This window comes from Penicillium cosmopolitanum (genome assembly GCF_028827165.1).
Source record: "Penicillium cosmopolitanum strain IBT 29677 chromosome Unknown utg000006l:49.0-5199605.0:1.0-5204138.0, whole genome shotgun sequence".
Taxonomy (NCBI): Eukaryota; Fungi; Ascomycota; class Eurotiomycetes; order Eurotiales; family Aspergillaceae; genus Penicillium; species Penicillium cosmopolitanum.
In genome coordinates this window covers 3,355,267-3,370,699 of record NW_026622676.1, presented here as the reverse complement: position 1 = coordinate 3,370,699, position 15,433 = coordinate 3,355,267, and the positions used below count along the sequence as shown (strand labels likewise).

Below are 15,433 nucleotides of genomic sequence, written 5' to 3'. Positions count from 1 at the left end.
ATGTATAGTGTTTGATTAATTTCACGATCTATAGGTGGCGTGAATAGACCCGTCACCGTGGTGAATAAAAGTAGTAGATTACTTTGGAGTTCCTGATGCTGTGACGCTAGTAGTATGTAGTAGTAGTAGTACTAGCAGATATATATCCCTCCAATCTTGGAGCACTACTACTAGTATTGGTCAACTAAATCTTGAAATTAAACCGGATATTCAAGTGTACCTAGCAGGTACTACTACTACTTAGTAATACTAGGGGAATCTTGAATATTTAAGGTCCATTCCACTTCCCCATCCCCTCCACTTCCCCATCCCCTCCACTGGCATTTTCTTGCAAGCGGGGGAATCCGGGGTCACATCCACTGCCCCCTTGACGTCATCCCCCTCCCCCGAGTCATATGAAAACGTTCAAGCTCAAGTTCAAGTTCAACTTTCTCCTCATGTGAACCAGTCAACTTCTGTTCCATTAATGAAGCCAAATTCTGTGTCCACGTCCCAAAGTCCCAATACTAGTACCCTACCATGTACTAGTATGTACTACATGGTTGAACTCGGCCCCTGGAATACTCTTTGAGCAACAGGCCGAACCTGAAGCTGCCCAACCTCCCCTTACTGTCCCACCACTCCAGCCAGTTGGCCACGAACGCGTGGTTTGCCAGCTGTGCACATACACACCGTGAGCCCTGGAGCCACTTAGTTATCACTCAGTACTCATTCAGGAACCCGCACGTAACCGAACTAGTGCCTTGGGTGGATGGACAAGACGGCCCTTCTCCGTTCTCCACGCACTCCTCCGCCATTGACCGCCTCCCATTCGTATCCACTGCAGCTTTACCGAGCTGCGATGAGCACTTGATCGCCCCTGACATAGATCCAGACCCATTGCCGTGCACAGTTAAAGCTCCCGAGCTCGTCCAAGAATCATCTGCTAGTTGAGTTGGCCTCTGAGCTGGTGCTGCGACTACGAGTAGTGTTCTTCGACTCCATTCCCCGAGGGCCCACAATTATAATCACCGTCCCTAACCCCCTCGGCAATATCGCAATCTCCCGCCTGTTGGGAATTTCAGAGACCGAATTCCCGTCCACAAGTTGAGGCTTATACATTCCTCGTACCCTCATCATGATTCATTCCGCAAAGGAATTACCCGATGGCCATGGAAGCGTCTATAAGGAGGTACGCTTCTCGCCGACCGCAACACCCATACGCCGCACCAAATCAGTCTCAGGAACTGCCCCCTCGGCCAAGACGAAGAATTACCAGACACTGAGCTCATGCGTTCCCGAAAGGACCCCAATAATTTTGGATTCATCCTATATTGATCAGTCGCGAGCCCTGCTGGACCGTCAACGAGCCCATTTTGAGGAGGAAAGGAAACTCTTTGCTGAAGAACGTCGGTTATGGCAGAAGGAAAGAACACTCTTGAGAACAAAGATTACAGAACTAGAGTCGTTGCTGAAAGTGCAACAAGGCCAACCAATTTCGCCAGATTCTGCAAAGCCGGCGTTTGGATCGCCATCATATCTAGGATCTAATGAATCCACCATACACTCAGCACAAGTATGGGAGGGTTCAAGCCCAGGTGGCCGACCGACAAGGGTCTTCCGTGATGAGGATGCTATAGACCCTGCTCACGTGTCGCCGATCAGTGAAAGGAGCAGCAGTATCCCTCCATCCCTAGACGCGGCACTTTCACCCCAAGCGGGAGCGGCAGACGCTGAAAGCGTGGCCGTCAGTGTACCAGTACCGATCGAGAAGCTTGATAGCAGACTCGATGGAATTATACTCAAATCCACCGCACTGCCACCTGGGGTTGTTGCTAGAGTGATCACCCCGCCCTCTCCGTCGCCCCTGGAGACCTCCTCGGCAGCCCCTTCAGCCGCTGCAAGGTCAGAACAGGAACACCGAAACAGTCTTAAGTTGAAGCTGTCAGAACTGGGCCCACCTGGTGAAAATCTGGTCCGGGATGCGGGCCACACTCCAATGGCGATCATCGAGGCCGACGTGAGCCAACGGTCTACCAAGGAGCCTTCTCCCATCGAGAAGATGGAGGAGCCCCCCGTGCGACGACGAAGAGGCCCCTCTCGCCCCCGTGGCAACGACCGTGCAGCAACCCACCGAGAACGGGATCTCCTATTTCCCCGATCTACCTGAAGATCCAGCCCTGCAGGGGCCCTTGGGGTCTCATTAACGACGAGGAGCACGATAATAGTTTCCTAAGTGAATTAGACCAGAAGCTCCTAGACCAGGCTAGGCGGATCCTGTCTCCTGCGTCAGACTCTGGGAAAATCGACGAAGACGAAGGCGACGCTGAGCTACCTTCCAAGGGGGAGCAGGAGCCGGAAATCAAATTCAGGAAGTCAACGAATTTCGGCACCGCCTTTGGAATATCGAGTTATGGAAATTTCTAAGGGTACAGACACAGGCCTTACTCCATTACCAGTTGGATTCTGTGATTTATCGACAGCCTTGTTGGATATGCCTTTGCTGGCTACTTTTCTTTTTTCTATTTTTATTCACCTTCCATCTGGCATACATCTTTCGCCATTTATTTACAGCAGCGAAGATACTTCATGATTTGACGAGTTATGCTCAAGATTATGCAATACACACTTTCTATTCTCATTTCCACATGTTGTCTCTTTTCTCTCTCTCTGAATCCCACCTAATTTCTTACTTCCCATAAAGAGAACCCCTGGGGTGCGTGCCCTCGGCTCATTGAGCCAGACTCCAATTAAATCGTTTGATGTTTCCTGCGAGTGTTGATATTGATATTCCTTGCATATGATGTGTCAATATTAGCCATTCGCTGACTGATTCTGTCTCTGCCCTATCGTCGACTCCTGCGAACTCTTAAGACACCCTATGCTGACCTCCTTGCATGAACTCAGGAACCTTTGACCCCGGCCCCACGTGTGGTTCAAGATTTCTCATGTTACTCGCATAGTAGCGAAGATCCGGGCCATTGTCCCCTAGTGCAGCCAGTATTTTGGATGGCTCGGGCGTTAGCCTCGTGCATAAGCTTTGAAGATGGTTTGCTTGAAGCTATACCTACCGCAATTCTTGGTACTACGTACTAGTCATTTCCACGAATCGGAACAGCCCTTGACGGGAAAGCCTTGATCTCTCTCATGTCGCCTGTCTCTGCTTCATTTGCAACTGCCGTACCCCTGGTACCTTGCTGATCGTCGTCCTTGTGGCGGCCTCCAAGGAAAAGCCACCAGGGGCTAGCTCATAGCCTTGCAGCGTCTTGGTTCCTGCTTGGCCCTTGGCTCTCCCCACGATGCCCCTCGGATGCGCCAGACTCAGAGGCTCTTCAGAACCTACATAAAGGCCACTGATTTCGGTCTGGATAATTCTTTTCATCATCCACTCAACAGCACAGTTTCAAACAGTCACTCTTTCTCTCTCATTCTTCACTCTCGTTCTCGGAGCCAGCTCCCCAATCCTTCTTCGTTTCATCTTCCAACAAACACTCTTTCATACTCCCAAATCAATTTCAGCTTTACGCTTTCACTTCACCACCACAACAATGCCTTCCACCACCTTCACTCTTTCCTCGGCCCTGTGCCTTCTTCTGGCCGTTGGCCCCGCCTCCGTCTTCTCCGCACCTCAGCTGGTAAGTCACCGCAGCACATGGACCTACCTATCAAAGCGGACATCACCAACTAACAACAAACAGCCTGGTCTCCCCCTCCTCGGTGGTGACCATGACCCCGAAACCGGCCATAGCGAGCACGATGCCGGAGCCGGATACACTGTCGGTATTCCCGACGGTCCTTCTGTGAAGTTCGGTGCTGGCGTCCACAGCGAGCACAACGGTCCTTGCGGCCCTGGCGCAAGCAGCGTGCACAATGCAGGCGCTGGCTACGAAGTCGGTCAACCTGACGGTCCTTCCGTCAAGTACGGCGCTGGCGTCCACAGCGAGCACGACGCTTACCCTTGCCCTGAGATCGTCGAGGTCCCTCCCCCGGCTACCGTTGTGATTCCTCCCACCGTTCAGACCACCCCTGCCGTTGAGGCTCCTCCTGCCACAGAGACCTATATGCCTTCTTTCATCCCTCCCACTTATATTACCCCGATCAACATTCCTACCATCACCACCCCGGCCGCTTATGTCATTCCTACTCCGGTCTCCGTCACCTCGACCCCTCTGATCAACTACCCGGTGCCTTCTTCTACTCCTCCCTCGCAGCCCGTGTTCAACTCTGCCTCAGCTCTGGTACCAAGCTCAGCCTTTGCCATCGCCCTCTCCATCATGCTAGGCGTCTTCGCCTAGGTGCCGCAAACATGCAGTGATCATTGATAAACGAGTTGATTGACCATGATTACCTGAAGATCCCAGTGATCTTCCGCTGCACATTGTTTTCTTCACTGCTTTCTTCCATGTCTTCCTGTATGATTCCGCCATTTCCTCGGTGGAATCTGATTATCATTTGTACCTTTGATCATCTCTTCTTCCGTGTCATCTTTTGTTTCCGCTTATTTACCTTTTTTAATGGGCTCGTCCACTGCTGCTTATTTGATAGTTGTGGACGATGGCCGCATTTACACACAAACAAAACCAACAGATATCTACCTGTATCTCGGGCTGACATATGAGGGCCATGTTTACTATCGAACGTCCTACTTTTTTCTTTTGCTTGGGGAGGGGATTGGCTTGGCTTGGGATGGAATGGGAGTCCGGGCGTGCGGCTTTGCACACATTGTTTACAATTTACTTACTGCTGTTTGTTATTTCTAAGTTCGATCAGAATTGAATACATTGCATCTTGCATTTACATTATTGAAACCTAGTTTCGCTCTAACCATGTTTTCAATACCAGCCGTGTCGTCGTGTCCATTGTAACACTCAGACCTACAAGGTCCCCGTCGCCGTAAGTCAACTTTAGCGCCAAATCTACCCAGTCGAAAACTAATAGTAATTAAATTAAGACTGCAAGATTAATTCCTGCTCAGCTTTGAGTCGGTTTGTCTGCTAAAAGGTCACTGATCAGAAGCGTGCTTCCTTTTATGTCTGTGTAGTGCTCGGAACTGAAGGTTGTCGGCGAGTACGGGCTCCGCAACAAGAGTGAGGTATGTCGTGCCTAGCTTATCCTCTTCGAAATTCGTTCGTGGTATTTTCTGTATTCTCTCATTTCAAAGTCCATGCAACGATTCAATGTTTCGAAAAATAGAGGCCCGGGGTCTGAGGTACACCAAGCTATGTATGGAAACTAACGTACTTGATAGACTTGTGATGTGCTCTTTTCATTGGTGGAGAGGGCATTCCCCGCTGGTCGGGGGGTTTAAATGGTTGACTCGCGGAGAAAGGACGCTAGGGATTACTGATGGTCTGTAGAAAAGAGTTCAATCTGTCCAGGTGGATGTGATGAATCATTGCTGCTAGCAGAATACAAGAGCAAAGCACTCCAAAGGATGTCCTGGTGTATGCAAGGTTGTTATAGAGCTTACATTTAGCTACCACTTTGATAGTATTTCATGTGGAAGTTATTTGAAGGTTCGGAAAGGAAGAGAGCCAAAAAAGGCAAAAAGCCAGAATAGATTGAGTGGCAGCAAATCAACGCCTATCATGTCATATCATGCGTTATCACGTATCCAGGACCTGGGGCTAGCGCAAAGGCCCATCCATCATGCTTACAGCCCAACTCTAGCCGAACCCCTGCTGTGCCTCCGCCCAAATGCTGGCACATGGCCTCCAGAGGGTCGATTGGGCTGCTAAATGAAGAAACAAAAGGAAAGAAAATAAAATAAAAGAGAAGAAAGAAAGGAAAACAAAAGCCCCTCCATCTCATTATACCCCCATCGTAAAGTCGTGCTCGATACCCGGCGTCACGCTGGCGATGAATTTCAGAAAAACGACCAAGTACTGATCCACCCGGATGGCATTTTGTTCTTCCTCATCGGCCTGCAGGACTTCCCACTCGTCCCCGCCTTGCTGTTGCTGGTCACCTAGTGATAGACCCTTTGTTTCATCCACCAGTCCTTCAAGACCGCCGCTAGCCTGGAGGACGCGGTTTGCTTCTTCGCGGGATTGCGTTTGCTTGAGCTTTTCTCGACGGAGCTTGAGGGCTGCATCGGCGCGGTCGAGCAGGGTTTTCATGACGGAGGCGTGGCGGCAGGGGTGAACGGTTGCCATCTTTATGCTGCCGTCGAACCAGGGAAAATCTTCTAGTGTCACGGTCTTGTCTTTGTAGTCGCCGACGATATCTTCCATCATCAGGTGTGGTGGGAGGGGTTCTGATGGTGATAGATAGCCTGATAGATAGAGGCGGGGTGTGCGATAAAAGTTGGAGTATGTGATATAGAGGGTGTAGGTGCGGAGTGGTCTGGTTGGTGAGATGTTATTAGTACTTGAAGATACCGGTGACACAGGAGTTGAGAGCAAGTGAGCTGTCTGGGTTTAAAGGCAGCTGGAAGAGGGGAGAGCATATCACTTACTGTGTTGTTCCGGACTGCCCAACTGGCTCACGGATAATAGCCTCCTCGTCATCGTCATCGTCTTCCATATCTGGAATCTCATCGTCGTCTTCTTGATCACCCAAATTCCCGGAATCATCGACCGTCCGCACATCCCGGATTCGTGCTTCTTGTTCGCTCCGGTTCGCTGCAGAGTCACGACCGCCACCGGTCCTCAACCAGCCATCATCTCCATCCACAGTTGTGGCACCCTCCCCCTCCCCTCCAGATAACATGTCCCTCACTAGCTCATCTTCGGTGCCCGCATCGCCAGCGAAGTTATCGTTCAACCGACGGTGGCAAGGGACACCGCGGGTAACGAGGAACTGTTTGCCTTCTGGCAGATATGAGACTCTCTTTGCCGGACTGGAGGCATCAGCCCAGGACCACGTGGGGAACTTGTAGACCAGATAATCGCCCGCAAGCACGAACTCCTCTGGGGTGATTTGGCCGGTATTGCGGAAGGTGGAGGTTCGAGAGACGGGGGCGAGGCGATCTCGCCAGGTTGATAAAGTAGAATGTAGGATGTTCATTGTGTCTATTTGCTATTGAAGCGTGTGAAAAGAGAGGTAGATGCGAGAGTGAGATGCAGTGAGATATGGGACAGTGGGGGTGGTCAACCTTGATAAGCGGTGGAGCACATGATCGGCCCCGCGTGAGCTCATCTCATCCCATCGCAACCGCCAAAATCGAATCGGTCGCGGCCAACTCCCACCTGATTCCAGCAGCCTGATGCCGCTGATGCTGTTCAAAGTGGCATCAAATATAATGTGGCGCTCTCTGCCATGCAGGTGATGCATGAGGCATCTCTCCCACTGGAAGATCACTGGAAGATCTATGGTTAGGTGACCAGCCGTGGCCGATATCAACTCGGCCTCACGGGTTCTCCAAGGTTCCCATTCCAAGTGGCCAGCGTCTGCTCTCCAGTGGTTTATATAGTCTATTTACTGAAACTCAGTGTGAATGGGCGCCCCACGGGTTCCCAAATTCGGAAGACTCCAAGCTTTAAGCCAAGCTCAAGATTTCCAACTCATTCACCTTCCTGCATCATTCGACTGCGCTCAATCTCCGCATCTACTTCTTCAACCACCAGAGGAATCGTCTTTCCAGGACCCTTCCATTTTTCCGTTTCAGCACGCATAAACCCTTCCGTACTCTTCATTCCGACCACCAGGAATCCAAGCTCTTCCCGATCGACATCAAATACCTCCCACCATTCACCATCGACCAGCTTGCAACCCTGTTCTCGCGACGCAAGATAGATGGCCGCTACTGCCAGGGCATTCGGCTGATGTGTGACGTAGAGTAGTTGGGGAGAAAACAATGCGGAATTCAGGTATTCGACGGTTCGGCGGGACACGGCGGAGTCGGTGACTCCCAGGGTTTGGAGGTATGTGAGAGCGATAGTGTGAGGGAGGGCAACGTGAGTGTCGAAACTGAGAGTACGGAGAATCACGGACTCGATGCGAAGTAGAACCAGGCGCGCAGACTGGTATCCGCCCTCTGTAAGGGTGTAGCTGTCTGCGGAGGGCGGCTGCTTGGGCGCCCCGTGGGGGTTTACAAACCACAGCGGAGAGGCCTCTTGCGAGAGGAGCAGTGTGTAGACATTGAGAACGGAGCGTGGGGATGTGGGTTGAAATGATAATTTGGCTGTCAGGTAGAGAGCAGCGGCTGATACATCCTGGCGAGGTTGGAATTCAGATTAGATGCGAGGTCACTTAGACAAGGAAATGAGTCAAGAAAGACTGAAGGAAGCTTGTTCACCTTGACAGAGTAAATGCGCAAGCTGCCTCCATCGGCTCCGAGCCAGAAGCGCGTAAATATGACAATTGCCTGTGCGATGATATCTTGCGACAAATGCAAGAGCACGCCTGCGGCCTGGGTTAATTGCGTTCCGGCGCAGCGAATTGAAGCTTCCAGGTCGGAGGGAACACCATCGATGGACGAGGAAGAAGCCGAAAGCTGCTCTGGGGTGGCGAGAGCATTGGAAAGGTGGGTGAGGCCGGGGTTGGGGGGTGCCATGACGATGACGATGACGATGGTTGGGATGTAAGAAGGAAGATTTGCACGTAACGTGGGATCGGATGAGGATCGGATGAGGATCGGATTAGGAGAAACCCGCGGAGTATTTAGTTCCGATCTTGATCTTCATAGGACTGCCAATGTCCTGTCGTCCACTCTTTGTCGTGTGGATTTGCAATTCCACCACAGTCCACTGAAGAAGGGAAGTCGAAAGAAGACTGGAGAGAAGATTCCGTAGAGGTGGAGCTGTTGCTGTTGCTGTGGTTGGTGGTGGAGAACTTGGTTGAAGCCACCAGCCACCGCTATTTCATACTTCCCAGCCTTTTTCTTTTGTTTGGCCCAGACGCGTTGCACAGGGGGGGGAATAAAATAAAACAAACTCAGAAACAGAAACTAGACCAAAACAATTTAGATTTGAGGGCTGCCACAGGACCTTGAAACATCTTCGACACATCTCCATCTTCCCTCCCATATCCCATATCCAATCTCCCAATCTCCCTGACTTCACACACCTCGACCCTTCAAAGGGAGTCCACTAGTCCACTCGCCCTCCACCTTTCAGGTTGCACATTGCACACACCACCAAACGCCACAGCAACCCGATTCGACGTGGCATTACAAACTCGCCCTGTGTTTCTGTCCCAAGACGAGTTCCCCCTCGTCATGTCCTCCCATCTCTCCTCCTCAATCTCCCTACATTCCGATGACTCCCAGGGGCCTCACACGACCGTTGCCTCGTCGCCCCCAAAACCGTCGATCCCTTTAGCCTCCCCGGAGAACCGTTTCCACAGTCTGCCCTCCCACCGTCGTGCCAATACCGAGTACATCTCAAGACCCCCTATCTTCGAGGAAGACCTCTACGATCCAACCTCATCCGACGGCTCGTCAAAACGCTCTTTGGGCCCATCGCCCCTCTCTTGGACTGATACATTCCCCAAAAAGAAACTTGAAGCAAGAGCCAGGGTCCTGTCGGATTGGTTTCAGGGCAGGTCAGATCCAGTCAACTTGGGAATCGCTACACGTACAAGTACCGACGGACTTGCCGACTCGGACGAAATGGATAAACCCCGTCTCACCACCTTACGCTCCTCCCACAACCGATCAAACTCGGGCTTTACATTCTTCGGCCTCCGAAAACAAGCAGAGGAGAAACCGCTCCCTCCAGCTCCTGCCGACGACGAATTCCTCAATCTCGATATCGATGCAGCCCTATCGCTGCCCAACTCCGATCTCGATAACGAAGATGCACTCGACATCCTCCGAGAACAGGCTAGCACCGTCTTGCGAGAGATGCAAGAAGCCTACAAGGAAAGGACCTTTGCGATGCACCAAGCCTTAGCCGCGAAGAACCAGAAGCAAGAGGAGCTCGAGGAAACTCGGGCACGAGCTGACCATTTAAGGATGCAGCTCGATGGAATGGCGGCCAAGGTCCTCGACCAGGAGAAAGCCATGAAGGCCATGGCCGAGGAACTGGAACAAGAAAGGCACATGCGCCATCAGGAGGAGAGCCGTAGTCGCAGTCGTACGATGCGTGCGATTCCTCCTGACGAGGAGATTCCATCCCTCGTCCTCCAGACTCCCCATCGCGGTGGCAAGCGTGCAAGCCATGGCACCTTGACCAGCGACTCTGGCTTCGAGTCCGGTGACGAGAGTGTGGCCGACAGCGTCTTCTCACACAAGGAGGGCATTGAGTCCCCTACATCGACACTTACCGCGCCATCTCCCAACCTGTCCCAGGTTGTTCTGTCCAATCCAACCGCCACTCCTACCCCAACTCCTGCCATCCAGAAGAATCTTGTCAAGGTCACAAGCACACCCAACCCGGCGCGGTCGTCAGCTTACGACCGTGTGATCAAGGGCATTGCTTCGACGCGTTTGGGAAGCTCTTTTGTCGGCAACACCGGCAACCCAAACCAATGTGGCAACTGTCATGGTGTACCCGCTTCCGAGGCCTGGAGTGTTATGGGTATTCTCAAGGATGAGAACCGAGGGCTGAAGACTCGATTGGGCGAACTTGAATTGGTGATTGATGACTGCATTGGTCTTGTTGGTCCTTGAGCGAGGCTCGGATAAATTTGGATAAACCTCTTGGGTGAAGATCACTCGCAACGACCTGGTGTCTCTATAGAATAGCGGGAGTATGATCTTCTTCTTCTGATCTTTTATTTTTCACTACGAATATTCCGAATCTTCAGATAGAATAGCCCGTGAGTCCTGGGCAATAATAAAGGGTTCTTCAGAATGGTGTGCTGAATATAGAGCTTGATACGATAGGTACGAGTAGACGGTAAGGTAGACCCTGTGTTAAGGTAGTGTGGGGATAAGCTCGGGGGGTGCTACCCTGGGGTACACACCCACAGCTTAGGAGAGCATCTCGAAAGTAGTAGAAATATCTCAAAGTAATAAAAAATAATTGAGTCATTTTAAATCTTCCAACTGTTTGACGCTATTTCTCTTCAGGGTGAGTCAATGGAAGGGGAATTAAAAGGGGAGAGAAGTGCATAGTACTGGTGGTCTGCTAGTCCAGAGTGGTGGCCAAGTGGCCTTAGTTGAATTAGCGCGAAGCGAAAAGTGGCCAGCGAACCTCTTCTCTTTCTGTGGCTTTCCTTCTCCCCCCCCCATCTCCCTCCGACCTCCCCATCCTCCTTTTCCTTTCCTTTTCATCTTCCCCATTCCACTCCTTTAGCTGGCTTCCAATTCCAGCTTCCTCTATTTCTTTAACGACGGATTGGAGGGAAGACTGTCACAATGAGCGGCCGTGAGTTTCTTCCCACCCTGCCAGCACGCGATCGATCGTCGCAACTCATCGTCCCTCGGATCACCCTCAATGGACTCGCCAATACTGACAACCATGATTAGTTCGCTTCCTTGACTTGATCAAGCCCTTCACGCCCCTCCTTCCGGAGGTGGCGGCGCCTGAGACCAAGGTGCCCTTCAACCAGAAGCTGATGTGGACGGGTGTACGTTGCTCCAACTTCGAGAATCGACCGTGTTTCGTGATCCGTTTTCAATGCTGACCTCAATCTTCGTGTATAGTTGACTCTGCTTATCTTCCTGGTCATGAGCCAGATGCCTCTCTATGGTATCGTCTCTTCCGACACCTCGGACCCCCTGTACTGGCTCCGTATGATGCTGGCCAGTAACCGTGGTACTCTGATGGAATTGGGTATCACCCCTATCATCTCCTCCGGCATGGTCTTCCAGGTAGGTGATATCAATTGGTTTGTCACGAGCCGAGAGCATTGAAACTGACCGTCACTTCTCCAGCTCCTTGCCGGTACCCACCTCATCGACGTCAACCTTGACCTCAAGACCGACCGCGAGCTCTACCAGACCGCCCAGAAGCTGTTCGCCATCATCCTGTCCTTCGGCCAGGCCTGTGTGTACGTCCTGACTGGTCTCTACGGCCAGCCCAGTGATCTTGGTGCCGGTATCTGTGTTCTGCTCATCGTCCAGCTGGTTGTCGCCGGTCTCGTCGTCATTCTGCTCGATGAGCTCCTGCAGAAGGGTTACGGCCTGGGCAGCGGTATCTCGCTGTTCATTGCCACCAACATCTGCGAGTCGATCGTCTGGAAGGCTTTCTCCCCTACCACCATCAACACCGGCCGTGGCCCCGAATTCGAGGGTGCCATCATTGCCCTGTTCCACCTGCTCCTCACCTGGCCCGACAAGCAGCGTGCTCTGTACGAGGCTTTCTACCGCCAGAACCTCCCCAACGTCATGAACCTTCTGGCTACCCTCGTCGTCTTCGCCGCTGTTATCTACCTGCAGGGCTTCCGCGTCGAGATCCCCGTCAAGTCCGCCCGCCAGCGTGGCATGCGCGGCTCTTACCCCGTCCGCCTGTTCTACACCTCCAACATGCCCATCATGCTCCAGTCAGCTCTGTCCTCCAACATCTTCCTGATCTCCCAGATGCTGTACTCCCGCTTCTCTGACAACCTCCTTGTCAAGCTTCTCGGAGTCTGGGAGCCCCGTGAGGGTTCTGCCCAGCTTTTCGCTTCCTCGGGTATTGCCTACTACATGTCCCCTCCTCTGAACTTCAAGGAGGCTCTCCTCGACCCCATTCACACTGCTGTCTACATTGCTTTCATGCTCGTTGCCTGTGCGCTCTTCTCCAAGACCTGGATTGAGGTCTCCGGCTCCGCTCCCCGTGACGTTGCCAAGCAGCTGAAGGACCAGGGTCTCGTCATGTCCGGCCACCGTGAGCAGAGCATGTACAAGGAGCTCAAGCGTGTTATCCCCACTGCTGCCGCCTTCGGTGGTGCCTGCATTGGTGGTCTGTCCGTTGCGTCCGATCTTCTCGGTGCTCTTGGCAGCGGTACTGGTATCCTGCTTGCCGTGACGTAAGTTGACTATTCTTCCCCCCCCCTTCATCTTTAAACATGTACTAACATTTGACTTAGCATCATCTACGGATACTTTGAAATTGCCGCCCGTGAGGGTGACATCGGTGCCGGCCTCAAGGGCCTGGTCCCCGGCAGCTAAATTAACGAGACTGTTCTCCAAATTTCACGAGCAGCATGACGAAAGATTCTTTTTTCCCCTTTTTGAATCTTTTGCCTTTCTCCGTTTAGTTCTGTCCCAAATTTCTCTTTTTTCTTTTAATTGCCGCTATTCTTTTATACAATCCCTGGGAGAATGAATTGGTGTGCAGATGTCATGGCGTGGGAACGGGGACTAGTTTTCTCTTTACTACTAGTTTGACAGTCCCGCTGAGAAATAGTTGAAGTGCCCTTGTAGAGGGGGGCCTGTAACCATATTTTACTGATGAAAAACCAAATCAATTTCTTGTGATCGATCAAAATGAAGTGGCCTTGGTAGAGTAGAGAGCAGAGAGTAGAGAGTACTAGTAGTAGTAACTTGAAAGTACCAAGAGTAGCCAAGCCCAACAAGTTCCGGCGGAATTGCCCTCGGTGAGTGGAATCGGCGCGGCAAAAGTCTAATGGTGAGGGAGAGAGTTACGTGGGTAATTTTCTCGTCCGAGTGCTGTAGGTATAGTTAGTATTCAGTGCAGCTAAGGGAGTGTCTTTCCTCTTGTAGTTAGTATAGGAGATCATGATCAGCCGACCACATTTTCCTGTATACTAGTTAGTAGCAATATAGTACAGTAGTATACCTATCATGAGCATTCTAGATGGAGTATGTAATATATACTAGTACTAGTACTAGTACTGTGACAGTACAGTACCATACACAGTCTCCTCGGGTAACTCGCTGCACGAGCTTAAATCGCGAGGGGCAGCCCCGCCGAGCCTGAGGCGACCTTTTGGGTGCAGCGTTGGCGGGGAACTTTGGAACTTACTTATCGTTTTGACTCACTCTTCTTCCTTTTCTTCTTAATCCCCTCAATCCCTCTTTCCCTTCTCGTCTTTTTTCGTTCTATCTTGATTCCCAATTCCACCTCTTTCTTCACAATGACTCAACAGAACGGTTCCTCCGGCAATGACTTCCTCGTCAAGGCCGGCCTTGCGCAGATGCTCAAGGGTGGCGTAATCATGGATGTGGTTAACGCTGAGCAGGTAGGTTTACAATAACTCGCTCTCTGTCGCCAATTGTCAGTTGCGCTCAATTCTCTTTACTGACATATCCTTCTCTCTCCATAGGCTCGCATTGCTGAAGAGGCTGGTGCTGCCGCCGTCATGGCTCTCGAGCGTGTCCCCGCCGATATTCGTGTCGAGGGTGGCGTTGCGCGCATGTCCGACCCCGGTATGATCAAGGAGATCATGGCCGCCGTTACCATTCCCGTCATGGCCAAGGCTCGCATTGGTCACTTCGTTGAGTGCCAGGTACGTTTCACCAATGCTCAGAACTATATGAAAGAGAAAGAAATTCCCGGAGGTGGCGGATAAGAAGCACTCCAAAGCGCGGGGTATAAAGAAAATCCAAAGCTAACCATTCCACCCTCCTTCTAGATCCTCGAGTCCATTGGCGTCGACTACATTGATGAGTCCGAAGTCCTGACCCCGGCCGACGACGTCTACCACGTCACCAAGTCCCCCTTCAAGGTCCCCTTCGTCTGCGGCTGCCGCAACCTCGGCGAGGCCCTGCGCCGCATCTCCGAGGGCGCCGCCATGATCCGCACCAAGGGCGAGGCCGGCACCGGCGACGTCGTCGAGGCCGTGAAGCACATGCGCACCGTGAATGCCCAGATTGCCCGTGCCCGTGGCATTCTTCAGTCCAGCGCGGACCCCGAGCCCGAGCTGCGCGCTTTCGCCCGTGAGATCGAGGCCCCCCTACGAGCTTGTCCGTGAGTGTGCTGAGAAGGGCCGTCTGCCCGTTGTCAACTTTGCCGCTGGTGGTGTTGCGACTCCCGCCGATGCGGCGCTCATGATGCAGCTGGGCTGCGATGGTGTCTTCGTTGGCTCTGGTATCTTCAAGTCTGGTGACCCCAAGGCTCGTGCCAAGGCTATTGTCCAGGCTACTACCCACTTCAAGGACCCCAAGGTTCTCGCTCAGGTTTCTGAGGGTCTGGGTGAGGCTATTGTTGGCATTAATGTGTCGCAGATGCCTGCTGGTGACAAGCTCGCTGGTCGTGGCTGGTAAATTTGTTTATTGAGATTGTGTGTTGATAAACTTGCCTTGTCTCTGTTTCTTTTTTTTCCTTTTCGCCTTCGATGTTTTTTGGAGGGCACATTCAAAATTTCTTTTGTACATGAGCCATGAGCCGATGTCTATGATAGCTATTTGCATGACGGATACACAAAATTCTAGATTGTTTTTCTCTATCCTGGCGATATACAGTAATTGTCAACACCTGGTATATATGGAATTATCAAAAAAAGGAAAAAAGAGTACTGGTAGTTCATCGATGTAGTCCAACTAGCCAGTCGCCACAAACCCCGATCTAGACTTCCCCCGCCACCAAAAAGCATCTCGAACCATGTCCCCAGTAACCATCGCCCCTTCTGAACCCATATCCTCGAAACCATGAACCAATCGCCCGCCCCAATACGTTAA

At 51.8% G+C, this 15,433-nt stretch overlaps 7 protein-coding genes across 7 annotated transcripts; 5 read left to right on the top strand and 2 right to left on the bottom strand.

Annotated features, from left to right (window-relative positions):
• Nucleotides 1-1,117: 1,117 nt before the first annotated feature.
• On the top strand, nucleotides 1,118-2,406 carry N7509_005774 (uncharacterized protein; the record flags this gene model as incomplete). The annotated part of the gene is made up of 2 exons (XM_056630411.1): nucleotides 1,118-2,056; nucleotides 2,158-2,406. 2 exons carry the CDS (start codon nucleotides 1,118-1,120, stop codon nucleotides 2,404-2,406), a joined length of 1,188 nt encoding a protein of 395 aa, XP_056489713.1.
• Nucleotides 2,407-3,527: 1,121 nt separating this feature from the next.
• N7509_005773 (putative cell wall protein) lies at nucleotides 3,528-4,274 on the top strand (the record flags this gene model as incomplete). Its single annotated transcript, XM_056630410.1, has 2 exons — nucleotides 3,528-3,614; nucleotides 3,678-4,274. 2 exons carry the CDS (start codon nucleotides 3,528-3,530, stop codon nucleotides 4,272-4,274), a joined length of 684 nt encoding a protein of 227 aa, XP_056489712.1.
• Nucleotides 4,275-5,789: 1,515 nt separating this feature from the next.
• Nucleotides 5,790-6,987, bottom strand: N7509_005772 (ATG3/ATG10 family protein; the record flags this gene model as incomplete). The annotated part of the gene is made up of 2 exons (XM_056630409.1): nucleotides 5,790-6,324; nucleotides 6,437-6,987. 2 exons carry the CDS (start codon nucleotides 6,985-6,987, stop codon nucleotides 5,790-5,792), a joined length of 1,086 nt encoding a protein of 361 aa, XP_056489711.1.
• Nucleotides 6,988-7,484: 497 nt separating this feature from the next.
• N7509_005771 (putative cyclin) lies at nucleotides 7,485-8,476 on the bottom strand (the record flags this gene model as incomplete). Its single annotated transcript, XM_056630408.1, has 2 exons — nucleotides 7,485-8,135; nucleotides 8,201-8,476. The coding sequence occupies 2 exons, from the start codon at nucleotides 8,474-8,476 to the stop codon at nucleotides 7,485-7,487; spliced, it is 927 nt and encodes a 308-aa protein (XP_056489710.1).
• Nucleotides 8,477-9,139: 663 nt separating this feature from the next.
• Nucleotides 9,140-10,534, top strand: N7509_005770 (uncharacterized protein; the record flags this gene model as incomplete). Its single annotated transcript, XM_056630407.1, has 1 exon — nucleotides 9,140-10,534. One exon carries the CDS (start codon nucleotides 9,140-9,142, stop codon nucleotides 10,532-10,534), a length of 1,395 nt encoding a protein of 464 aa, XP_056489709.1.
• A 690-nt stretch (nucleotides 10,535-11,224) lies between these two features.
• Nucleotides 11,225-12,961, top strand: N7509_005769 (translocon subunit SEC61; the record flags this gene model as incomplete). Its single annotated transcript, XM_056630406.1, has 5 exons — nucleotides 11,225-11,234; nucleotides 11,336-11,436; nucleotides 11,513-11,680; nucleotides 11,744-12,819; nucleotides 12,880-12,961. The coding sequence occupies 5 exons, from the start codon at nucleotides 11,225-11,227 to the stop codon at nucleotides 12,959-12,961; spliced, it is 1,437 nt and encodes a 478-aa protein (XP_056489708.1).
• Nucleotides 12,962-13,890: 929 nt separating this feature from the next.
• N7509_005768 (pyridoxal 5'-phosphate synthase subunit PdxS) lies at nucleotides 13,891-15,019 on the top strand (the record flags this gene model as incomplete). Its single annotated transcript, XM_056630405.1, has 4 exons — nucleotides 13,891-13,995; nucleotides 14,080-14,262; nucleotides 14,389-14,651; nucleotides 14,704-15,019. 4 exons carry the CDS (start codon nucleotides 13,891-13,893, stop codon nucleotides 15,017-15,019), a joined length of 867 nt encoding a protein of 288 aa, XP_056489707.1.
• Nucleotides 15,020-15,433: the final 414 nt, after the last annotated feature.